Here is a 27,179-nt window from a genome sequence, read left to right on the forward strand (position 1 = left end):
TGTCCTGAGAAATAATCCCTCATTCGTTTAACAAAAGCCAAAGCAGCAATAGGAAGTAATTATACACCTTATGTAAGTGGTCCGAAAGTTGCACAAAGGAATTCTGATGGATAGGATTTATTTGTATTTGGAAAGTTAAGGACCGATTTGGAATTGTCAGCTTGGATTTGTTTATGGGAAATGCATTGACAGTGGTAATTGAAAAAATCACCAATAAGGTCAATGAAACCAGTGCTGTGGACATTGTCCATATGGATCTTGGCATGGCCTTTGACATTCCCACAAGGTTGGGTGGACCACAAGGTTGGAATACATGGGATCCAGGGTGAGCGAGCAAATTGGACATACAAGTTAACTCAGATCAATTTAAAGTAAAGCATTAGACAATAGACAATACACAATAGACAATAGGTGCAGGAGTAGGCCATTCGGCCCTTCGAGCCAGCTATGCCATTCACTGTGATCATGGCTCATCATCCACAATCAGTACCCCATTCCTGCCTTCTTCCCATATCCCCTGACTCCCCTATCTTTAAGAGCCATATCTAGCACTCCCTTGAAAATATCCAGAGAATTCCACAGACTCACAACTCTCTGTGTAAAAAAGTGTTTCCTCATCTCCATTCTAAATGGCTTACCCCTTATTCTTAATGTGGCCCCTGATTCTGGACTCCCCCAAAATCAGGAACATGTTCCCTGCCCCAGCGTGTCCAAACCCTTAATAATCTTATGTTTCAATACGATCCCCTCTCATCCTTCTAAATTCCAGAGTATACAAGCCCAGCCGCTCCGTTCTCTCAGCATATGACAGTCCCGCCATTGCGGGAATTAACCTTGTAAACCTACGCTGTATTCCCTCAATAGGAAGAATGTCCTTCCTCAAATTAGGGGACCAAAACTGCACACAATACTCCAGGTGTGGCCTCGCTAGGGCTCTGTACAAATGCAGAAGGAACTCTTTGTTCCTATACTCAACTACTCTATTTATAAAGGCCAACATGCCATTCGCTTTCTTCGCTCCCTGCTGTACCTGCATGCTTACTTTCATAGACTGATGAACAAGGACCCCCAGATCCCATTGTACTTCCCCTTTTCCAAACTTGACACCATTTAGATAATAATCTGCCTTCCTGTTTTTGCTACCAAAGTGGATAACCTCACATTTATCCATATTAAACTGCATCTGCCACACATCTGCCCACTCACCCAACCTGTCCAAGTCACCCTGCATTCTCATAGCATCCTCCTCACAGTTCACATTGCCACCCAGCTTTGTGTCATCTGCAAACTTGCTAATGTTACTTTGAATCCCTTCATCTAAATTATTGATGTATATTGTAAATAGCTGCGGTCCCAGCACCGAGCCTTGTGGTACCCAACTTAAGGGTCTGTCCCACGAGCATGCGACTCCATGCGGCAAGCACGACCTAAAGGGCCTGTCCCACAAGCATGCGACTGCATGCGGCAAGTGCGACCAAACCAGAAGCGGGGGCCGTGCGGAGGTCGAGTGAGTGACATGAAGTTCGAGCGGATTCCGCGGGAAGTTCGCACGTGAAGTACGGCGTCGAGGTGGTGTGTACGGCGTCGAGGCGGCTGCGGGCCAGCAGGCCGTTGCCGTGCGGAATTTTTGAACATGGTCAGTTTTACGGAGCCCCGCGCGATGTCGGGACCAGCTCCACACAACTATACAGCTCTGGCGATCGAAGTGGGACCGGCCCCGCGAGGCCGTACGGCTCAAGCGACCACGTTAGGTCGCGCTTGCCGCATGGAGTCGCATGCTCGTGGGACAGGCCCTTTGGGTCGCGCTTGCCGCATGGAGTCGCATGCTCGTGGGACCGGCCCTTAATCACTGCCTGCCTTTCTGAAGGGGACTCGTTAATCCCTATTCATAGTTTTCTGTCTGCCAACCAATTTTCTATCCATGCAAGCACTCTATCCCCAATACCATGTGCCCTAATTTTGCCCACTAATCTCCTATGTGGGACCTTATCAAATGCTTTCTGAAAGTCCAGATCTACATCCACTGGCTCTCCTTTGTCCATTTTAAGAGTCACATCCTCAAAAAATTGCAAAAGATTAGTCAAGCATGAATTCCTCTTCGCAAATCCATGCTGGATCAGACCGATCCTGTTACTGCTATTTCGTCTTTTATGATTGACTCCAACATCTTCACCACCAACGATGTCAGGCTAACTGGTCTATAATTCCCTGTTTTCTCTCTCCCGCCTTTCTTAAAAGGTGGGATAACATTAGCTACCTTCCAATCCACAGGAACCGATCTATAGAACATTGGAAAATGATCACCAATGCGTCCACGATTTTTAGAGCCACTTCCTTAAGTACCCTGGGATGCAGACCACCAGGCCCTGCATAGCCTTCAGTCCCATCAGTCTACCCAACACCATGTCCTGCCTAATGTGGATTTCCTTCAGTTCCTCCGTCACCCCAGAATCTCTGGCCACTAGTACATCAGGAAGATTGTTTGTGTCCTCCTTAGTGAAGACGGATACCAAGTACCTGTTCAACTCATCTGCCATTTCCATGTTCCCCATAATAAATTCACCTTTTTTAGTCTTCAAGGGTCCAAATTTGTTTTTAACTAATATTTTCCTCTTCACATACCTAAAGAAGCTTTAACTATCCTCCTTTATATTCTTGGCTATCTTACCTTCGTACCTCATCTTTTCTCCCCATATTGCCTTTTTAGTTATCTTCTGTTGATCTTTAAACATTACCCAATCCTCTTGCTTCCCGCTCATCTTTGCTACGTTGTACTTCTTCTCTTTTATTTTAATACTGTCCCTGACTTCCCTTGTCTGCCACGGTTGCCCTTTACTTCCCTTGAAATCATTCTTCCTCTTTGGAATGAAATTTGGGAAATTCAAACAGTTGGGTGGGGTTTGCTCGCCTTCATCAGCCAAGGCACGAAGTATGGTAGTTGAGACACCAAGTTAGAATTGTATAATTTGTTGGTTAGGCTACACTTGGAGTATTCCATGCTGGTCACGATATTATTGGAAAGGTGTGATTAAGCTGGTGAGGATGCAGAAAGTCTTAGATAGTGTCCTGAGAAATAATCTCTTCCTTTTTGGTTTAACAAAAGCCAAAGCAGCAATTGGAAGTAATTAGACACCTAATGTAAGTGGTCTGAAAGCTACCTGAAGGAATTCTGATGGATAGGATTTATTTGTATTTGGAAAGTAAAGGACCAATTTGGGATTGTCAGCTTGGATTTGTTTATTGGAAATGCATTGACAGTGGTAATTGAAGAAATCACCAAGAAGGTCAATGAAACCAGTGCTGTGGACATTGTCCACATGGATCTTGGCATGGCCTTTGACATTCCCACAAGGTAGAGTGGGCCACAAGGCTGGAATACATGGGATCCAGGGTGAACGAGCAAATTGGACACACAAGATCAATTTAAAGGAAAGCATTTTGGGAAATTCAACCAGTTGGGTGGGGTTTGCTCACCTTCATCAGCCAAGGCACGAAGTATGGTAGTTGTGACACCAAGTTAGAATTGTATAAATTGTTGGTTAGACTACACTTGGAGTATTCCATGCAGTTCTTGTCACTATATTATTGGAAGGGTGTGATTAAACCAGTGAGGATGCAGAATAGATTCATAATAATATTGCCTTATGGAGGGTTTAAGCAACAAGGAGTTTTTGGATTCACCAGGCCTCTTTTCCCTGACCCACTAAGGCTGAGCATTGATGTTATGGAGGTTGATAATCTTGTGAGAAGCCTAAAAATGTTGGATGGTTATGGTCTTTTTCGTTGTGTATGGGAGCCCCGAACTAGAAGGCATAGGTTAAGGGTGAAAGAGTAAAAATTTAAAGGGGATCTGAGGGATATATTTTCCACAGAGAGTTTGATGGGTTCAGGGAAGTAGTTGTCGATTCTGTCCAATGATCACCAAATTCAAATTCTGTGGTATTGGCGGTCATTGTCGTAGATGTTTCAGATACACCCACCATAGGATGAGTGGAGATGTCAGTTACTGGTGGTGTAACAATGCCCGTGATTCCTGAAGTGGTTGTGAACATTGTTGATGTAGATGTCGATAGTGGATGTGTTGTAGATGCCTCAGTGTTAGGATTCATTCCAGGAGCTGGTGCTCAGATGAGTTAAAGGGGATCTGAGGGGCACGTTTTTAACACAGGGTTTAGTGGGTATATGGAACAGGGTTTAGTGGGTATATGGATCGAAAGGAGATGACAGATGTAGATAGAATTACAAAGTTTAAAACATATTTGGACAGGTAAATTAATTGGCAAGATTTAGAGGACTATAGGGCAATTGCAAATAAATGGGATTAATATAGATTAACATTTTGGGCGACGTGGATAACGTGGGCAAAAGGCGATTTTTTAACGCTGTATAATGTTTGCTCCAGACCTTAAGGTGGTTGTTGTCATTGAAGATATAGCTGTATATTTCAGTTGTTGAGGTTTAATTGGTGCTTCCTGTGGATGTTACCCTTGTTGTGCTGCTTGTTGCTGCTTGTAAAGACAAGGGCTGGATACTACAATTATACAGGTGTAGGCATAATGAAACACTGAGTAATCGAATTTTACTTCAAAGTCACGTTAGTGACTACATTAAGAAGCCCGCCAGCCCGCATGCGCGTCAATACGTCTAACGCATGGCGCACGACTGGCTGGGAGGAGCGTCGCTCCTCCAGCGGTAAGTTTTGAAAATCCTGCTGGTAAGTTTTAAACTTATTCTGAGGTCTGGGTTTTCGTGGAAAATTTCTCTTTACAGTTTCCAATTCTATGGAGAATGGAATCCAGGGCGAAATCCAGACGGGCCGCGGGGAAACCGGCTATGGAGGTCCGCGGGAGTGCGGGTAGCCGGCGGCCGTCGATTTCGCCGTCCGTGTCGCTGACTTGGCACTTTGGCAACCCCGAAAGGGGGCAAAGCCCCTGATAGGCCTGTGTACTCAGACGAGTCAGGCCAGGTGGATTCTCCTCCTACAAACGTGGATGGCGTCTTCGGGCGTTTATCCCGGATGGAGCACCTTATGGAAAGGATGCTCCATCATGATATGCTCCGTGAAACGGGGACATATCAGCGCAGGTCTCCTCGGGGGGCCTGCGGCAGCACCTGGGTCCAGGGCTGCATAATATCTCTCACTCTGAGGAGGGGAGCGTACGGGGTCAGGATATGACTGAATTCGGAGGTACGTCCGTGGAACATACTGGCATACATGACATGCGTAAGGTTCAAGAATTGCCTGCCATGGCATCAAGGTTTGTGATACCCTCGCAAACAGGGGAGCCGCTGCAAGAAGGGCTGGCTTCCAGCATAAATTACCTCACGTCGCATTAATTACAGGAAGAGGTGATGGTTGAAATGGCTGCAAAATACCATACACCTGTAATTGTGCATCCCTGAAAGTGCCGGCAGTGAACAGCGCTATCTGGGGGTAGATTGGAGGGGGCATCAAAGCCCAAGAAATGAACCTCCAAAGTTTTTTTAAATTGCTGGCTTCAGGCATCACGGCATTTGCCAGATCTGTGGGTGGCGGGGCCTTATCGGACGTCCAGCAGGATGCCCTGGCGTTGATGTGCAATGCACACTTCGAAATGAACTGCTTTCGGAAGAACGCCATCAGACCTGCCTTAAATCCCAAATTTGCAGGCTTATGTAAGGCCAGCAATGTCCAGCCGCCGAATCTTATGTTCGGGGAAGATCTACCCAAACAGGTAAAAGACCTGGATAAGGAAGCAAAAGCTGTCGGGCTAATCAAGGCACCAACAACGAGCAAGGCTTCACCGTTTCGGCGACAACACCCCTACGCCTCCATCAGCAGTAAGCGGTTCGCTGAAGCTGGTGGTAGCTCGAAAGCTGATTTCTCTGGGCAGAGGTCTATTTTAGGCCAAGTGCCAAGCCGCCTTCATGGGAAATGCGCAATCCGCGCACCCGAGCAGTTCTACCCTCCAAACCTCGAGGACGGAAATAGAACCCGTATCAGGGGCCTTTGGGGCCTACCATAAGACCACCGGTAGCCATGGAGGTACCATGGAGGGTTAATTAAAGCACCCACGATGAACAAAGCTTCACCGCATCCTTGATTTAACTCAACTTAACTCACATGTGCAGTATAGACATTTAAAAATGGAAAACTTTGTTACTGCCTAACAGCGGATTCCCAAAGGATGCTTTATGGCATGCATCGATCTCAAAGATGCATACTATTCAATTGCCATTCACAGGGAGCACCGGAGATATTTGAGATTTAGCTGGATGGGGCAACGATGGCAGTTTAAAGCATTGCCTAATGGTCTAACTTCAGCTCCCAGGTTATTTACCAAATTACCAAAGCCGGTGCTTGGGCTGCTCAGAGCTCAAAAACACATTGTTATGGCCTATCTGGATGATATTCTAAAACGCTTTCTTTGGCTAAATTAGCTGTTTCAGCCACAAAACTAATATTTGAGAAATTGGGGTTACTCATCCATCCAGTTAAATCTAAGTTGATACCAACTAGAGTTATTGATTATTTGGGATTTACCTTTAACTCTATTAATATGTCTGGGACACTGCCCTGGGGCAAGAGATTTGAATTAATAGAAGCCTGTAACAACCTTGTTGTTATGAAGTAGCCTTCTGTTCTTCAGGTGGCTAGTGTAACAGCAATATAGTGGCTGTTTTTCCAGCTGCGCAATTTGGGCCTTTGCATTATCAGAGCTTGCACCGTGCAAAGGAGCAAGCTCTCAAGTACCATTTAGGTCATTTTAACAGATCTATGCTCTTAACAGCTGAAGATATCAGAGTTACAATGGTGGACGACCAATATTCAGCATTGCTCCAGTAACATTTTGGTCAGTAAACCTTCAGTTATATTACAAACTGATGCTAGTGCTCAAGGATGGGAAATTACTAATACCATCTCTAGTTACGGAGGCAGATGGGATGTGCATGAGTTACCAATTCTTCAGTTATATGGTATCAACTTCCTGGAGATACTGGAGGCATTCTATGGGTTAAACGCTTATTGTGCGAATATGCATAATCTGCATGCTCAACTACAAGTTGATAACACTACGGTGGTGGCATATATTAATCACATGGGTGGAATCAAGTCAGTATCCTGTGATAGTTTACCTAACCTAATTTGGCGCTAGTGTATCATCACGTAAATTTAATGACAACACAGAATGGATGTTGGATCACAAAGTATTTAATGACATTGTTGCTCGGTATGGAACACCGAATATTGATTTGTTTGCATCTAGGTTCAATCACCAGTTGCAAAAATATGTGGCATGGCAGCCAGACCCAGGGGCAGTGGCGATAGATGCATTCTCGCTACACTGGGGAGGAATGTTCTTTTATGCCTCTCCTCCATTTTGCCTAATCAGTCGGGTCTTGCAAAAAATCCAGCAAGATTCCACTTCAGGCATTTTCGTAGTGCCTGACTGGCCTATGCAGCCATGGTGCCATTAACTGTGCCAAAAGTGCCTTGTCATCATATTTGCTGCTGGGATCGGGACCCACTCTGATGGGTCTCACCCTCTGATATCCAGATTTATGAATGATATCTTTAACACAAATCCTCCCAGGCCCAGGTACACGGTAGTATGGGATATTAACATTGTGTTAACACTACTTCACCAGTGGGTTCCAGTTACATCCTTATCTTTGGGCTGGCTCACATATAAGGTAGTAATGCTCATGGCGCTGGTTTCAGCGCAACACGTCCAGTCATTGCATAAGCTCGGCTGAACAGAACGGTTATATCTACCAACAAAATAACATTCTATAAGTTAATTAACGTTCAATTAGTTAATTAAACTAAGCTTTAGACCCAACCAGCGTTGGGTCTAAAGCTGGAATTTCTGGCATATACTATGTGACCATAGATTCTGTGTTGTCACACATATTCATCAATATTTTAAGGCTACAAAGAACCTTAGAGGCACTGAGCTGGCAATGTTTGTTAGCCACAAAAAACCACACAAGAGGGTTTCAGTGCAGACCATATCCAGATGGTTTAGATATGTATTGGCTTGTGCAGCAGTGAACACTGATGTTTTTAAATCCCACTCTACCAGGGCTGCGATAACATCAGCAGCAAGGTTCATGGAGGTTCCGCTGGACCGCATCCTAGCAACAGTAGGATGGTCGAATGAGCGGACTTTCCAAACCTTTTATAATAAACCGATTGCCAGGCCGGGTTCGTTTGCAAACTCAATTTTAAGTTCTATTCAATAATTTGCTTATTATTTGCTTATTAATAGCATCAGCATGTTTTAAATCTATGTCATGTCTGAATGCATTATCTTTTGCAATCATTTCTGGTCAACTAATGCAGTGTGTTGCATGGATTCATGTTCGCGGCATGAAATCACAGAGCTTTAAAATCTTCACGTAGTCACTCATGTGACTTTGAAGTAAAATAGTAAGATTAAACGAGAACTTACCAGTTTGAAGTTTGATCTTTATTTCATGAGAAGTTGCGATGAGGTATTACGTGCCCTCCGCTCCCAACCCTCTTCTCATAAAGATCATGTGGTAGTTCTAGTTCTCGAATCTTCCTATAATCAGTTCAGCAACTGTTTTCTGTGATTTCACACCGCTGCTTTGAAGATTGATGCGCATGCGGGCTGGCAGACTCCTTCACATAATCCTTCATCGCAACTTATCATAAAATAAAGATCAAACTTCAAACTGGTAAGTTCTCGTTTAATCTTACTATTATAGGTAACCTAATGTAACCTCCAAAACTTCTACCAGTAGTGATGATGTTAAGTGATGTCACATTAGCTCATTTTATTGTGTTCATAGATATGATGGAATATTGTTTAAATTCTTGGCAGCATAACCTGTAAAAATGCTATTCACAACATTGTCCAATACTCACCAAATTCTGATGCTGTGAAATTGGCAGTCATTGTCGTAGGTGTTGTGGATTCACCTGTCAAAGCTTGAGTGGAGACATTAGTAGCTGGTGATGTAACAGTGCTTGTTGTTGCTGAAGTGGTTGTGAAGTTTGGAGCTGCATAAATGACAGGGATAATCAGTCTTAGAAAGTGTCCTGAGAAATAATCTCTTCATTTGGTTTAACAAAAGCCAAAAAAGCAATAGGAAGTAATTATACACCTTACGTAAGTGGTATGAAAGTTACCTGAAGGAATTCTGATGGATAGGATTTATTTGTTTTTGTAAAGTTAAGGACCAATTTGGGATAGTCAGCTTGGATTTGTTTATGGGAAATGCATTGACAGTGGTAATTGAAGAAATCACCAAGAAAGTCTGTGAAACCAGTGCTGTGGACATTGTTCACATGGATCTTGGCATGGCCTTTGACATTCCCACAAGGTAGGGTGGACCACAAGGTTGAAATACATGGGATCCAGGGTGAGTGAGCAAATTGGACACACGTTAACTCAGACCAATTTAAAGTACCGCATTTTGGGAAGCTCAACCAGTTCAGGGTGGGGTTTGCTCACCTTCATCAGCCAAGGCACGAAGTATGGTAGTTGAGACACTATGCTGCAATGGTGTCTCAAATTGTTGGTTAGGCTACACTTGGAGTATTCCGTGGGGTCTGGTCACCATATTATTTCAAGGGTGTGATCAATCTGGTGAGGTTACAGAAAATATTCATAGGAATATTGTCTTGTGGAGGGCTTAAGCAACTAAGAGTTATTAGAGAGGCTAGCCTCTTTTCTCTGACCCAACCAAGGACGAGGGTTGATGTTATGGCGATGGGAGGAAATCGAAGGTCTGGAAGAAAACCCATGTGCTCATGGTGGATAACGTACAAACTCTGTATAGACAAGCACCTGTAGTCAGGATTGAACCTGGGTCCCTGACGCTGAGAGGCAGCAACTCTACTGCTGTGCCACCATGCCGTCAGCTTGGCTTTTTTTGTGGGAAATTATTGTTTCCAGCAATTGAAAAGGTCACGAGAGGATTGAAGAAGGCAGAGCTCTGGATGTTGTCCACATGGACTTTAGCATGTCCTTTGACATTTCCCACGAGGTAGGTTTGTCCATAAGTTTAGAAAACATGGGCGAGGGAGAGAGAGCAAACGGAATGAAACTGCATTTACTTAATAATACATCTTTAAGTATTTACACGTGTTAAATGGTGTCACTTTAGCAATGATTATAAAATGGGCAAAGATCCTTCCTGAATATGTCTTAATTCCAGCTTCCATTGCTTGTTTTGCAGCAGAACAACGCATGCAAAGTGGCTGTGGGAACATCGCCTGTTACCCACCAGTTTGTCGTGTTGTGGAATTGACAACTGTTGTAGAGGTTGCAGAGTCATTTGTTGATGTTGGAGAGATGTCCCCTGCGGTCGTTGTCTCTGAAGTGGACGTGAAGACTGTTCTCTCTGATGATTGAACAGATTTAACAGTTACTAGACCAAACGCGGACCTGTTGGGTCCCGTTCCCCCAACGCAATATTCCACCAAGCTGAGCTTGGGCGGCTGACGGGCCCTCACTGCGCAGGCATGAATGCTGCATTCAAAGTTGTGCCATTGACGGCAGAAATTAATTTAAAGTTAATAAAGTGAATAGAGGACCCGTGGAGCCGTTTGCAAAATAGAACAAAACGTACCCGTGGAATCGTTGGGTTGCCGTTGTGAGGCTAGACAAGTACACGGGGGGGGGGGGGGGAAATGGTGATCTGAAAATCGGCAAAGGCTCCAAATGCGCACGCGTGGATACCGGGCCCACTGCGCACGCGCGGGGAGATGGCGTCATTTTGTGTCACTGCCGCGTCATTGGCATCATTTTCAATTGTGACGCAGCTGACGAGCCTCCCCCAACTGCACAGGTGCGGCTGGAAAATAGGGTGCTGTTTGGTTAATTTAAGTTTTAAATGTCAATAACATTGTAAAATATAACACCAATCTGAACTAAACTTGGCTAATGCAACTCGCAGGACAATGGTGAGTAAGGTGGGCCTAAAATTGTCATGCTATCGTGTACCATTTTTGTGGAGTTTCGGGAACAAACATACAAGATAAGAGTTTTAGTAATAATTTGGTGTCCTTGCACCCTGCTGAAAGTGGTATGAAACTGTACTTGAATTTGGTGACCTTGCACCCTGCTTGAAGTGGTATGAAACTGCAGTTGAATTCGGTGGCCTTGCACCCTGCTTGAAGTGGTAGGAAATAGAAAATAGGTGCAGGAGTAGGCCATTCAGCCCTTCGAGCCAGCACCGCCATTCAATGTGATCATGGCTGATCATCCCCATGCAGTACCCCGTTCCTGCCTTCTCCCCATATCTCCTGACTCCGCTATTTTAAGAGCCCTATCTAGCTCTCTCTTGAAAGCATCCAGAGAACCTGCCTCCACATGTACATATATATATATATCATATATACACATATATGTATACACACACACATATATATATATATATATATATATATATATATATATATTATTGTCACATGTCCCAGGTCGAACAATGAAATTCGTACTTGCAGCAGCATGACGTGATATGTTAACATAGTGCAATTATATATATATATACACAATTTTATATACATATAAAATTGTGTATATATATATAATTGTGCTATGTTTACATATCACGTCGTGCTGCTGCAAGTAAGAATTTCATTGTTCGACCTGGGACATGTGACAATAAAACACTCTTGACTCTTGACAACTCTCTAATGGGGCTTTTTCACGGGGCGAGTTGATGCAAGATGTCACCAGAGTGAAGTGGTCGTGGTCCAGCACGAGTCTCGCATGATATAACGGGGGGTAGATAAAGAGTTCCCACGGTACTCGGCATTTCTGTTATTTGTGCGAGTGACTTGTCCGTCTCCCGAGCTTTCGCGTTAAATCTTGAATGAACATCGTGAACTACACGTGACACAAATGATGTAACTTTTTTTTTCACACACTATAAATATCCTCCCTTGGTTGAATTGGCTCATTTGGAGACATGTTTTACTGTGTATGTGGGAGACACAGATGGACTGAGCACAGTACCTCAGGTCTTACTGTGTGTGGGAGAGGGGGAGAAAGAGACGTACACTCACAGAGGCAGAGTCTCTCAGCCTGTGTAAGAGGGAGGGAGAGAGAGAGAGAGAGGCACACACAAGGTGGATGTGAAATCTCACCTGCCTGTTTCAGTGACAGACACCCGCAGCCAGTAAATGAAGACACCCCCATCTGTCTCCCCCTCCTCTCCCTCGACTCCCCCACCTTTCCCTCCCAACTCCAGTCCCGTCCCGACCCCCTGGGAAACTGAATAGAGCAACAATCAACTGCTGCCTGTGCGCTGATATGACAATAAAGGCTACTTTACTTTACTTTACTTTACTTTACTGAGTTAAAGAGTTCCCACGGTAGACTGTAAAACTGTGACCCAGGTTCTGGACTCCCCCAACATCGGGAACATTCTTCCTGCACTTAGCCTGTCCAATCCCGTAGATACTGATTAGACCGGTATCTATTCATTTACTTTATTAATGATTTCAATTAAATATTGGGAACATCAGGCCGCAAACGTTATTTCTTGAGTGTTAGTGCTGGACTTTGACTCGACCTTCCTAGTTAGCCGGCGCCTGAGACTGAGCCAAGCAATGTCCAGACCTGACTTCAACACAAAGTGATGGAGGAACTCAAAGGGTCAGGCTCGTCCAACGCTCTGTGTTTTGCTCGTGATTCCTGCATCTGCAGATCCTCGTGTCTACAGACCAGAGTTGCCACTTGACTCCGAGATGACCATCACAGAGCATACGGAAGATACACACGAAATGCTGGAGTAACACAGCGGGACGGGCAGCACCTCTGGAGAGAAGGAATGTGTGACGTTTCGGTTCGAGACCCTTCTTCAGAGTCTCGTCCCGAAACGTCACCCATTCCTTTTATCCAGATGCTGCCCGTCCAGTATTTTATGTCTGTCTCCAGTATTACTGTGTCTATCATCGGCGCAAACCAACATCTACACTTCTTTCCGACACATTAGAGGATACCGTCTCGCCATCACTCGGGTTACCCGCTTCATTTCCATAACGTTGCCACCTCTCTTTACTTTGCTTACTGAAGCCTGATCCTTGTCACACCCAGTGTTCTATCGCACAGCCTCTCATCTTTCAATCGGGTTTGGCCAGGAAGGAACTGCAGATGCTGGATTAAAACGAAGATAGACACAACATGTAGCTCAGCGGGACAGGCAGCATATCAGAAGGGTCTCGATATCTCTGGAGAAAAAGAATAGGTGGCGATTCGAATCAGAACCCTTCTTCAGACATCCTAATCGGAATTGTGTCTGAAGATGTGTCTCGTCCCGAAACATCAGCTATTTTTCTCCAGAGATGCTGCTTGACTCGCTGAGTTACTCCAGCGTTTTGTGTCTGTCTTCGGTTTAAACCAGCATGTGCAGTTCACTCCTTACACGGGTCTCTGGAGAACATTGATTGGTAGCGTTCCGGACCCTGCTTCGGAAAGGCATCGATCGCTAGTCGGCGAGGACTCCGAGCTGTATCTCTCAAAGAAGTACATGTGAAAAATTTCTCACGGACCATAAAAATGCGCAACCTTTCAGTAAAGTCCCTTTTAAAGTCCCTTTTAAAGATTAAAGTTATTTTCTTGAATCTCATTAACATAACTCATGAATAAGTTGATGTCCATATGCGGATGCAAATCTTTATTTTTATTTATTTTTTAAATTCAATCCCACAGAAGACAATTTTTACTCACCTTCTGTCCCCTCTGTCCAGCTTCCGGGTTCACCGTTCGCAGGAGTTCCCATGGTACCCGCAGGAGTTATTACGGATATCGCACTGGCCACTATGTTCATACAATGTTGCAATGCTCAACCACAAGTGTACAAGTCACTCTTGGAGAAATTCAAACTTTCTTGAATTTTCTCCCGAGTGACCAAGATACACGATTACCTGCCGTTAGCGCTACGGTGTCCACGGTGGACCACGAATGCTGTACTGTTATCGCACGAGATTCCCACGATGTTAAACTCTGGTTAACTCTTGCGTCAAGTCGCCCCGTGAAAAGGCCGCTTTAAGCTCCTTTATAACTGACCTTCCTTCCATCAGCATGTTGGAAATGGCTGTTTACTAATACAATGCTGGAGTACTCAGCGGGACAGGCAGCATCTCTGGAGGGAAGGAATGGGTGACGTTTCGGGTCGAGAGCTTTCTTCAGTCGGGACGACAGATGGCACAATGGGCTAAGTGTTCGGCTGGCGATCGGAAGGTAGCCGGTTCGAATCCCGCTTGGAGTGCATACTGTCGTTGTGTCCTTGGGAAAGACACTTCACCCACCTTCGCCTGTGTGTGAATGTGTGTGAGTGATTGGTGGTGGTCGGAGGGGCCGTAGGCGCAGATTGGCAGCCACTGCTTCCTGTCAGTCTGCCCCAGGGCAGCTGTGGCTACAGAAGTAGCTTACCACCACCGAGTATGACTGAGGAGTGAATGAATAATGCGATGTAAAGCGCCTTGAGTATTAGAAAGGTGCTATATAAATCCCATCCATTATTATTATTAATATTATTCAGTCAGTCTGAAGATCGTCAATGATATTGTAGTCAGTGGCAGTGGTTATGGAGGACAACTCGCTTGGGAGAGGTGGCAACCAGGAGATAGATGCAGTGGAAATCTGCACAGGGGCCACAGTGGTGGCTCTAGTGAGGGAGAAAGAGCAGGACGCAGCAGCCCACGTACAGTATTATTGAGCAGGCGGCTGAGCAGGGCTGGCGTTTGGTGGCAGCAACTAGGGAGATGGATCTAGCTGTCAGACTGCACTACTTCACGGAAACCAGCAGCAGAGCTGCTACGGACATCAATATGAAAGTGATGCGTGGCAGGGAGGGCAACTGGTGAGTAGAAACAGGTGAGTATTTCAGAGACTTTAGATTGTGGTAGGAGCTAAGCATGGATCCTGTACCGAATGTCCACAATGCTGAAATCACGTTATTGATAACATGTCTGGAAGCACCACAAGGAATATGATACCAGCATAGCAACAGGTGGCCACCAGGTGGACCACTGTGTGCAGGTAGATAGTGCAGGTAGGTAGTACAAGGTAGCTAGAACAGGTAGCTAGAGCAGGTAGGTAGAGCAGGTAGGTAGTGCAGGTAGGTAGTGCAGGTAGGTAGTGCAGATAGGTAGTGCCTGTAGGTAGTGCAGGAACATAGTGCAGATAGGTAGTGTGGTTAGGTAGAGCAGGTACATAGATCAGGTACGTAGAGCAGGTAGGTAGAGTAGGAATCTTCTGTAGCCTTTCCCCTCTCAACCTGATATGCCAGCTTGGATGCGGTGACACTTCACCAATTTTCCCAGCCTCATTTCTCAAGTATTGCTCTTCTCTATTAGGGACATCTCCATGTTGTTATCTTACCTGACAGATTTTACTCATAATTTTATACTTGCCCATTTTAGTCCAATAAGTGTTTAAGTTGTTGAACAGGCCAAGACAGTATTAAACCGAAAAAAACCGTATCTGATCATTGAGATAGTTCTTAACGGCATAAGAACTCGCAAGAATGGAGAGCAGAGAAAGAGTTAACGTATAATTTGAATCATAACAAGGAAGGTAATCTGGAGTATCGGTTTCAATGTGATGACAAACTGATTGCATCATATTTTGTGTAAATCACAAGAAGGTTGCACAAGAGAATTCAGCAAGTATTGTCTGATAATTATCAGAGAATTGTCAGAGAATTTCCCAGGATGAGTTTAACAATTTATGACACAACAGCATCAGTTTACAGAATTCAGTCTTTTTCACTGTTAAAAGTATCCACCGTGCTTTGTGAAGCCTACTCCATTACATCTCTCCTCAGGCTAACTTATTTCAGCATGCACCCATCTTACAGTATTTTTCCTCTGCACTTCCCTCCAGCTATCATTGCTGCCACTCCACATTCCTGACAGAGTCACCTGAAGCATCAGCTTCAACAGATAGCCACATACCATACGTTCAATACTGGTTTATTGTTACCCTTCGCAGTAGCCAGTACTCTCCCGTGACTTGTTTGTGTGCTGTGTAGAGCTCTTTGCTGAATCCATCAGGAAGGAAGTGAGCAGATGCGGATCGACATTGCCAGACAATGGGGGCACTTAAATCAAAGCTTCCTTGTACAATGACCATGTTGGCTTCTTCTGGTCCATGGTCCATCCGCAGATTAGTTTAGTTCAGTATAAATTGTTCCTAGGATAGTGTTAATGTGCAGGGATCGCTGGTGGCCGCACACCCGGTGGGCCGAAGGGCCTGTTTCCGTGCTGTATCTCTAAACTAAATCTAAACCAAGCCACTTAACCTACATACCTGTACGTCTTTGGAGTGTGGGAGGAATCCACAGATCTCGGAGAAAACCCACACAGTCACAGGGAAAACGTACAAACTCCATACAGACAGCACCCATAGTCGGGATTGAACCCAGGTCTCTGGCACTGCAAGTGCTGTAAAGCAGCAACTCTACCACTGTGCCACCATGGCCGCCTACCAACATTAAACTGATTGATCAGCGTTTGCAACCAGTTTGATTGTGATCAGGAGCCACAGTAAATGTCAGGAAGAGCGAGGCCATGCTCTTCAGCAACTCGCCCAACCGATCTTCCATCCCCTTCACTATCCGGTCAGACTACCTGAAGGTGTTGGGGATCTGGTGCAGAGTGGCTGAAGCATGCCATAAAAAAATTCAGAATTTGTCATGTCATAGGATCAGAATTGGGTCATTCAGCCCATCAAGTCTACTCCGCCAATCAATCATGGCTGATCTATCTTTCCCTCTCAACTCCATTCTCCTGCCTTCTTGCCGTAACTTTTAATATGCTTACTAATTAAGAACCTCTGCCTTAAAAATACCCACATACTTGGCCTGCATAGCTGTCTCTGGCAATGAATTCCACAGATTCACCACTTTCTGACGAAATAAATTCCTCCTCATCTCCTTTCTAAAGATATGTACTTCCTCAGATATGAAGCACAGAACTGCTCACAACATCCAAATGCACTCCAATACTCCAAATGCATTACAATGCCTCTACAATACTATCCTGTTTTGATATTCTAATCCTCTCAAAATGAATGCTAGCATTGCATTTGCTTTCCTTATTACCGATTCAACTTGCAAATTAACATTTTGGGAATCCTACACCTGCACTCCCAAGTTCCTTTACAACTCCGATTTCTGAATTCTCTCTCCATTTAGAAAATAGTCTACACCTGAACGAGTTCTACTGCAGGTTTGTTAGGCAGAAACATAACCCCGGTACCCCCTTGTTTAAGAAGGAACTGCAGATGCTGGAAAATCGAAGGTAGACAAAAGTACTGGAGAAACTCAGCGGGTGCGGCAGCATCTATGGAGCAAAGGAAATAGGCAATGTTTCGGGCCGAAACCCTTCTTCAGACTGATGTAGGGTGAGGGTGGGGGGGGGGAAGAAGAAAGGAAGAGGAGGAGCCAGAGGGCTGAGGGAGGGCAGAGAATGGGAGGAGACAATAAGGGCTACCAGAACCCCCTTCCCTCCCCACCTGCTCCTCCCCAATCATCACTTCACACCCACTTGGAGCCTGACTCCAGTCTGCTAAGATTGGACCCTTCCCCACCTGCTCCTCCCCAATCATCACTTCACACCCACTTGGAGCCTGACTCCAGTCTGCAAAGACTGGGCCCTCGTCCACTACCCACCCCCTCCTTGCTGCCCAACATCAGTCTGGCCATTTCTCTATCGTTAACATTAGCAATTGAGGAGATGGAAAAGCTATTCAGGAGAACAAAAAGCCGGAAATCACCAGGACCGGACAATGTTTCCCCCTCTACCCTCAAGCTCTGTGCCGAACAACTGGCACCAGTCTACACAGACATTTTCAATCGGTCCCTGCAAACCTGCACTCTCTGTCTGCTTCAAAGTCTCCACTATTGTTCCCGTACGCTAAAAAAGCCTAGGCTTACTGGTCTCAATGACTACAGGCCTGTCACACTGACCTCTGTAATCATCAAGACCCTTGAAAGACATGCTGACCCACCTGAAAAATATCACAAACACCCTGCTGGAGCCCCTGCATACAGGGCAAATAGACCAGTGGATGATGCAGTCAACCTAGGCCTGCACTTCATTCTCCAGCACCTAGACCACCCGGGGCAAGCACTATGCAAGGACTTTGATTGTGGATTGTACTTCGGATTTACGTGAGTGACTACATGAAGAGCCCGCCAGCCCGCAGGCACGTCTCGATGGAACACCAAATATCGATTTGTTTGCATCTAGTCTCAATTACCAGTTGCAAAAATATCTGGCATGGCGGCCATTCTCAGGGGCAGTGGCGATGGATGCATTCTCGCTACACTGGGGAGGAATGTTCTTTATGTCTTTCCTCCATTTTGCCTCATCAGTCGGTGCATGCTTAAAATCCAGCAAGCCCCGCCTCAGGCTTTTGATAGTGCCTGACTGGCCTACACAGCCATGGGTCCACTCATACTGGGAATAATAACAAAGCCTTTTATGGCTGTTCCCAAACGCAGAAATCTGCTGGTTCACCCCGTGTCTGGGGAGAACCATCCTCTGCATGAGCGAATCAAATTGTTGGTTTGCAGACTATGAGAAGACCTTTCCTGGTGTACGGACTGTCAGGTTATACGGTGGATGTAATCACTGCGGCCTGAAGAGATAGTACCAAGAAACAGTACATCTCCTATATCAAGGAATGGGAAGTGTTCTGTTTACAGTCCAACATATTGTATGACACGGTACATATAACTGATGTCTTGGAATTCCTCTCAAAGCTATATTTCATGAGAGATGGAGTTATAGTGCTATAAATTGTGTCAGAAGTGCCTTGTCGTCATACTTCCTGCTGGGGTCGGGACACCACGCTGTCAGGTCTCGACCTCTGATATCCAGATTTATGAAGGGTATCTTCAACTCAAATTCCCCCAGGCCCAGGTACTCGGAGATATGGGATGTTAATGTCCTGCTGACGCTGCATCGCCGGTGGGCTCCAGCTACATCCCTGTCCTCGGTCAAATCACTTACAAAGTGGTTATCCTCATGGCGCTGGGTTCAGCGCAACGGGTCCAGTCGTTGCATAAGCTACGACTGGACAGGATGGTTACATCTGCAAATAATATGATACTTTATGTTCATGACTTAGTCTTGCAGAGTAGACCGAGGGCATCAGGTCTCAAACTAGTTTCATGGCATACCCCATGGACTTTTGGTTGTGTGTGTGGTCACACATCTACAACATTCATTATGTCACCTAGATCCTTAGAGGCTCTGAACTAGCAATGTTTGTTAGTTACAAAAAAACTCATACGTAGGTATCAGTATAGACCATCCCCAGGTGATTAAAACGGGTTTTGGCTTGTGCAGGAGTGAACACTGATGTTTTCAAATCTCACTCCACCAGGGGTGCAACAACATCAGCAGCGAGGGTTATGGATGTTTCGCTGGACCACATCCTAGCGGTTGCAGGATGGTCAAACAAGCGATTTTCCAAATGTGTTATAACAAACCCATTGTCAGACCGGGGGTATTTGCCAACTCTATTTTTAGGTTCTGTTTTATAATTCCTCCTGGATGAGTGGGATTACTATGATTATCATTTCGTCATTAAAAAGCATCAGCATGTTTAAAATCGATGTCATGCTTTAGTAAATTTCACTCATCCCTGGTCAATTGATGCAGTGTGTGACGCATGGACTCGTGTCCACGGCATGAAATCACAGAGCTTTGAAATCTTCACGTAGTCACTCACGTGACTCCGAAGTAAAATAGTAAGATTAAACGAGAATTTACCAGTTTGAAGTTTGATCTTTATTCTATGACGAGTTACGATGAGGGATTACGTGCCCTCTGCTCCCAACCGTCTCTCATAAAGGTCAGCTGGTAGTTCTAGTTTCTCGAATCTTACTATATTCAGTTCAACAACTGTTATCTGTGATTTCACACTGCTGCTTTGAAGATTGACGCGCATGCGGGCTGGCGGGCTCTTCACGTAATCCCTCATCGTAACTCCTCATAAAATAAAGATCAAACTTCAAACTGGTAAGTTCTCGTTTAATCTTACTATTTTAGCTCTGCATTCAACACCATTGTGCCAGAGCTACTACACTCCAAACTCTCCCAGTTGACTGTGCCTAAACCCCTCTGTCAGTAGATCACCAACTTCCTGACTGACAGGAAGCAGCACGTGAGACTAGGAAAGCACATCTCGGACCTGCTGACCCTCAGCATTGGAGTACCGCAAGGCTGCGTACTCTCCCCTCTCCTCTACTCTCCCTACACCAATGACTGCACCTCCACAGATTCCTCTGTCAAGCTTCTCAAGTTTTCGGATGACACAACCCTGATTGGACTGATCCAGGATGGGGAGGAATCTGCCTACAGACAGGAAGTGACAAAGCTGTTGTCCTGGTGCCATCGCAACAACCTGGAGCTCCATGCTCTTAAGAGGGTGGAATTGATTGTAGACTTTAAGAGAGATCCCCCTCCCCTCCCCCCACTCACCACCAACAACACCACAGTCACATATGTGGAGTCATTTAAGTTCCTTGGAACCATCATCTCCAGGGACCTTAAATGGGAGGCCACCATCGACTCCACAGTCAAAAAGTCCCTACAGAGGATGTACTTTCTGCGGCAGCTGAGAAAACACCATCTGCCATAGGCAATAATGGTCCAGTTTTATACTGCCATGATAGAGTCTGTCCTCATCTTCTCCATCTTGGTCTGGTTTGGCTCAGCCACCAAACATGACATCTGGAGGCTGCAGCGCATCATTCGATCAGCCGAGAAGGTTGTCGGCTGCAAACTTCCCCCCATTGACGAGCTGTACACTGCAAGGGCCAGGAAGCGAGTGGGTAAGATCATCTCCGACCCCTCTCACCCTGGCCACAAACTCTTTGAAGCACTTCCCTCTGGAAGACTGTTAAATCCACCACAGCCAGATATAAAAACAGCTTGTTTCCATGAGCAGTAGCTCTACTTAACAGCCAATAGTCTGTAGCCTCCTTATGCTCTGGTATTTTATTTCATTCTTCACATGTTTAAATTATAATGTTTTATTTTTAATTGTCTACTGTATATCGTGTTGTTACTTGCAAGCAAAGCACCAAGGCAAATTCCTTGTATATATACATACTTGGCTAATAAAATGTATTCAATTCAATTCAATTCCTATTGCCAACATGCATGACTCCAATGCTGCACTGTATTCCATCTCTTACTTTTTGTGCCCACTCTCCCAACCTGTCTAAGTCCTTCTGCAGACTCCCTGCTTCCTCTACACTACCTGTCTCTCCACCTATCTTCGTATCTCTGCAAACTTGAATTAATATACAACCTGGAAAGCAGCATGTCCAATTCTGACCCTTGCGGAATACTATTAGTCACCAGCAGCCAACATGAAAAAGCCCCCTTAATTCCCATTCTTTGCTTTAAGCCAATCTTCTATCCATGCTAATATCTTACCTCTAATACCACGGGCTCTCGTCTTGTTTAACAGCCTCAAGTGCGGCATCTTATCAAAGGCCTTCTGAAAATCCAAGTACGTACTGTAACATCCACTGACTCTCCTTTGTCTATCCTGCTATTTACTTCCTCAAAGAATTCCAACAGATTTGTCAGACAAGATCTCCCCTTTACAAAACCATGCTGACTTCAGCCTATTTTCTCACATGCTTCTAAGTACTCAGAAATCCCCTTCTTAATAATGGACTCTAAATCCTTGGGGATAGCCAAGGTCAAACAAAAATAGTGTCTGTAGAAGCAGCACTCCCTCTCGATAACCAGCAAAAATATGGTCACCAGGGTTGAGATGCTCTCGGTACTTCTATAGTTGGCCAGGAGTGGCCTGCCCAACACTCCTCTGCCTTGGTGATTATCCGGACTGTCTTCTAGTTCATCTAGGATGAAAGATGGACCGGGTCCAATGGGTCACTATGCAAGTTCACAGACGATGGGGGCAAAAGCGTGCCTAATGTTACCCTCATCTTGATGGCCATGTTCGTGTGCACTGCATCAGGCTGTGCGCAGAGCCAAAGCACATGGGCACCATGTCATTATCCGTTGAAGTTCCACCTGCCCCCAATGTTACGAAGCATAGGCCTGTTACTGCTGCCATGCAATGTGCCAGTCATCTGGACATTGCTGCACTACTTGTCCAAACACATGACACACATCTTCAGGAAGCCAATGGCATATATCCAATTGGCACATAGCGCATTGTTGATTGGGTTTATGGTAGTAGGTATGAGCTGAGTACGAAATGGATATCCATCATCTCCTAGCATTTTGCCCCGTTAAATCTGCTTGCTTGTCCAAAGATGCTTGGAAATTCACTACAGCCTTCAGTACGCCAGCACAACATATGCTAAAGGAAAAAATGTTTGAAGATCCACACCACAAACCCCGCACAAAGCTCAATGACAGATCCTTTCTCCAGCCATTAATCCCTGAATTGAGATCCTACTTGCAAGGTCAAGTCATTCACAAGCTGTAGAATAACCATATTAGTCTGCCATTACTATATCTACCACCATAAATATTATGCATGCTGCACATTCCATATGAAGTCCAGTCCAGATCTTCATCCCTACCCATATAGCACAGGTGGCCGGACAAGCAATACAGACTACCGCTCTCAATTTGGCCCTTCTCCATTCGTGACGAACTAGTACTACAAGATGACATTATCGTAAAGTGCCACAATGCTGTAATTCCTGCCTCCATACACAACAAATACTTTGATGTCGTCCATGGGGGACATCCAGGCACAGAGGCAACTAGTCTACAAGCGAAAAGCATGTTTTTCTGGCCTGGAATGACTGATTATAGACGTGAGAAGGTCGAGTCCTGTGCGGTTTGGCACCACGCCAACAGAAGCAGCCACTTCTCTCACACCTGGTTCCTGACCTCCCATGGTCCACTGTGACAACTGACATTTTTGATTGGCATGGCAAACAATACCTGATTCTAGTCGACTCGTACTCCGGATGGTTTGAAATTGATCTACGTAGCCCCACAGCAGTAGTCCAGAAGCTGGCACGCCACTTCTCTGTCCACGGGGCTCCCTATCAACTACTTTCCGACAACGGAAGTCAATTTACCAGTCAGTACTTCAAAGACTTTGCTACACACTGGAACTTTCGTCATATCACCAGCAGCCCCGAATACCCACAGTCATACGGGCTGGCTGAACGTGCTGTCAGGAGAGCCAAACAAGTGATGGAGCGATCCCACAGCTACAACAAAAATGAGACGTTCGATGTTACGACAAAACGAGCTGACCACTTCCACCACTAGCTAAGGGACAAGTGGTCCGTCTGCAAACAGAAAAGGGTCACGACCGTCTCGGTGTAATACCGGGAACTGCTCCTAAACCAGGTTCATATCTGGTCAATGCTGACGGCGGCACCTACAGACGTAATAGACAGCACATCCTGCCTGTGAATGAACCAGCACTACGTCTGTACCATCCCGACCACACAAGCATACTTCCATCCCCATCCAACAGCACCGGCCCCATCATGATCTACGATCGCCCATGATCACGCCACCTCGACCTCTGCCAAGATCTCCAGTTTCATCGCCGGGGATGCTGCTTCATTCTCCTGCACCTGTTCTGCCACCGATCTCATCTCCGGGGAAGGGAGGAAATGCAGGACTGTACCGTTCATGTGCAGGTCGCACCTGCAGGCCAAACCCAAAGTATCAGGATTACATTTGAACGGCCTTTGGTGTTTTTCCCTTCAGCTTACTTATACTTACCATATGTAATCAGTGGTACATATATTTTGCATGCGATTATCATATCTATTTTATTATGGGTTAATTCCTTTAGAGGAAGGATGTAGATTAACCATATTAGTCTGCCATTACTATATCTATCGCCACGCATATTATGCATGCTGCACATTCCATATGAAGTCCAGTCCTGATCTTCATCCCTACCCTGGACTATTAACATAACACGTCATTATCTCATTGCCAGACTAGTTGCTGACCACGGAGAGGATAGCATGTAATGTTTCCTCGCCTTGTGTTACAATAAAGACTATGAGATTACTTCTGTGTATGGGTCTCATTACACAACATAAGCCACACTCCCAAAATAGACATTCTACTGCAAGCTCTGTCCTAGTAAGATATTTCCAGGTGAACAGAGAGACATATTCAGGGATGTTCTCAAAACCTCCTTGATTTTGTGTAACACCAACAAAATCTTTTGTGAAGCCCTGACCTGTGACCCCACAGTATGAAGTCTGGCATTGAGAATCTCCATTTGTCTAGAATATACACAGAAGTCTGGCATAAATGGTTGAAGAAATACATCGCCTCCTGATTGACCCATCTGCTAGCTAAACAAAGCAAGTCCTGCCCACTGAGGCATACTGCAGGTCCCACATTGGCTTTGTTGGGCAATGTAGAATCCATAGGAATTAACAGGGGACAAAACATCTTTGTTACCAAGAGAGGATAGACACAAAATGTGGAGCAACTCAGCAGGTCAGGCAGCATCTCTGGAGAAAAGGAATATAGTAGTTGGGATTTTGGGTCGAGACCCTTCTTCAGACTGAGTCAGGGGAAAGGGAAATGAGATACATAGACAGTGATATAAAACAAATGAATGAAAGCTATGGCACAGATTGGCTAAATGTAGAGATAGAAAGGCTGCTGGTTGAGCATGTTGGACCTTATCCATTCTGAGGTGTCAGATCCTCCAACTCAGCTCCACAGTTGCAACCCTCCGAAACTTGAAGCAATCTTGCGACAAACTGCGCAATGCTTTCCCCCTCTCTCTGTGTCGTTTGCCGGAATACATGTCGTTGAAATGTAGCATTTGTTTGCACCACATAATGCTTCTTCAAAGCAGTAACTGCCATCGCATAATCTGCTTTTCCTCAGGCAAACTAAAGAGAGATGATGGATAAACAAATACATTTGAAGAAGAGGGCAGTGAGATGGATACTATGAAAATCTACGGCAAGTTGATGAATGTTGCCAGGATGTAAAGGAATGGAGGACGAGTAAAACAAAGCATTTATGTTCAGTGTCCTTGAAGTGTGTTCAGAAACATAGAAACAAGGTGTAGGAGTAGGCCATTCAGCCCTTCAAGCCAGCACCGCCATTCAATATGATCATGGCTGATCATCCAAAATCAGTACCCCGTTCCTTCTTTCTCCCCATATCCCTTGATTACGTTAACCCGAAGAGCTATATCCAACTCTCTCTTGAATACATTCAGTGAATTGGCCTCCATTGTCTTCTGTGGCAGAGAATTCCACAGATTCACAACTCTCTGGGTGAATACATTTTTCCTCATCTCAGTCCTAAATGGCCTACCCCTTATTCTTAAACTGTAACCCCTGGTTCTGGACTCCCCCAACATCGGGAACATTTTTCCTGCATCTAGCCTGTACAATCCCTTACATGTTTCTGTAAGGTGTCCTCTCATCCTTCTAAATTCCAGTGAATATAAACCCAGTTGATCCATTCTTTCATCAGACAATGCGTTCAGAATGTATTCAGACGCCTTCACTTTTTCCACATTTTGTTACGTTACAGCCTTATTTCAAAATGGTTGAAATTCTTTTTTTTTAATCATCAATCTACACACAATACCCCTGAATGAAGAAGTGAAAACAGGTTTAGACATTTTTGCAAAGTAATTAAAAATAAATAACTGAAATATCACATTTACATAAGTATTCAGACCCTTTGCTATGACACTCAAAATTGAGTTTAGATTCACCCTGTTTCCATTGATTATCCTTGAAATGTTTCTACAACTTGATTGGAGTCCACCAGTGGTAAATTAAATTGATTGGACATGATCTGGAAAGGCACACACCTGTCTATATAAGGTCCCACAGTTGACAGTGCTTGTCAGAGCATAAACCAAGCCATGAAGATGAAGGAATTGTCTGTAGACCTCCGAGACAGGATTGTGTCGAGACACAGATCTGGGGAAGGGTATAAAACGATTTCTGCAGCATTGCAGGTCCCGAAGAGCACAGTGGCCTCCGTCATCCTTAAATAGAAGCTTTGGAACCACCTGAACTCTTCATAGAGCTGGCCGCCTGGCCAAACTGAGCATTCGAGGGAGAAGGGTTTTCACTTTTTTATTATGGGGTATTGTGTGTAGATTGATGATAAAAAAAAAAGAATTTAATCAATTTTAGAATAAGGCTGTAACATAACAAAATGTGGAAAAAGTGAAGGGGTCTGAATACTTTCTGAATGCACTGTATGTTAGTCCCGCCATCCTGGGAATTAACCTGGTGAACCTACGCTGCACTCCCTCAATAGCAAGAATAATTTACTACACTCAGATCCTGGCTAGGGTTTGACATGAGGCAGTCAATGTAAAGTCAGAAAACAACAATGAACCCCAAGTGTTTAATGTAGTGGTTGTCTGAGTTTGCTTCTCCACAGAGAGGCAATATATTCTTATCTGTGCTGGGAATGCATTACGAGATGCCCACCCTGCGTATGCAGTGGAATTACATGGTAAACATGCAGAACAAGTTTAAGATTATAATGCTGAATAGTACACGATAATTGCTGACAGAATGTCAACATATTTAAATGAAACAAATTCACATGATATCCACCTGTAAACAACTTAGAAGTGACAGGAAGTGTAACACAACCTGACAAATCCCTTAAAAGAAATAAGGCTCTCCTTTGATTTATTTGAAAATGTCTGACACAAAAGACCAAAACAAGATAGAAATGTAGAAGAATATTGCTAAGCATACTAAGCACACTAGTTTGAAAGGATTATGTCCACGTGGCAAATACTTAATGACATCTAAGAATACTTAGGCAAGTACTTGAATCACCAAAGCACAGAAGGCTATGGACCCAATGAAGGGTGAATAGGAGTAGTGTAGATGGGTGTAAGGACAGGCTAGATTGAAGGGCCTGGTACAGTGTTGCATAACTCTATGACTTTAAGTGAGTTCACTGAATGTTGGTAAGAGCTACAAAAAATATAATAGAGCTCAAAGCAAAGAGTGCTTTGGCAAAAGGAAATAGGCAACGTTTTGGGTATTCAGAAGAAGGGTCTCGACCCGAAACTTTGCCTATTTCCTTCGCTCCATAGATGCTGCCTCACCTGCTGAATTTCTCCAGCATTTTTGTCTACCTTCGATTTTCCAGCATCTGCAGTTCCTTCTTAAACATTTGTCCTACAGGAAGGAGGTACAGGAGCCTGAAAACC

The 27,179-nt window shown here is 44.8% G+C and overlaps 1 protein-coding gene across 1 annotated transcript in view; it reads right to left on the reverse strand.

The window, feature by feature from the left end:
• Positions 1 to 27,179, reverse strand: part of LOC116980022 (mucin-5AC-like) — a 110,303-nt gene that overhangs the window by 71,463 nt on the left and 11,661 nt on the right. Inside the window, exon 2 of the mRNA XM_033032092.1 lies at positions 10,240 to 10,356. Within this exon, the coding sequence (XP_032887983.1) occupies positions 10,240 to 10,356 (117 nt within the window). The remainder of the gene's footprint in view (positions 1 to 10,239; positions 10,357 to 27,179) is intronic.

This window comes from Amblyraja radiata, chromosome 13 (genome assembly GCF_010909765.2).
Source record: "Amblyraja radiata isolate CabotCenter1 chromosome 13, sAmbRad1.1.pri, whole genome shotgun sequence".
NCBI classification, from domain to species: Eukaryota; Metazoa; Chordata; class Chondrichthyes; order Rajiformes; family Rajidae; genus Amblyraja; species Amblyraja radiata.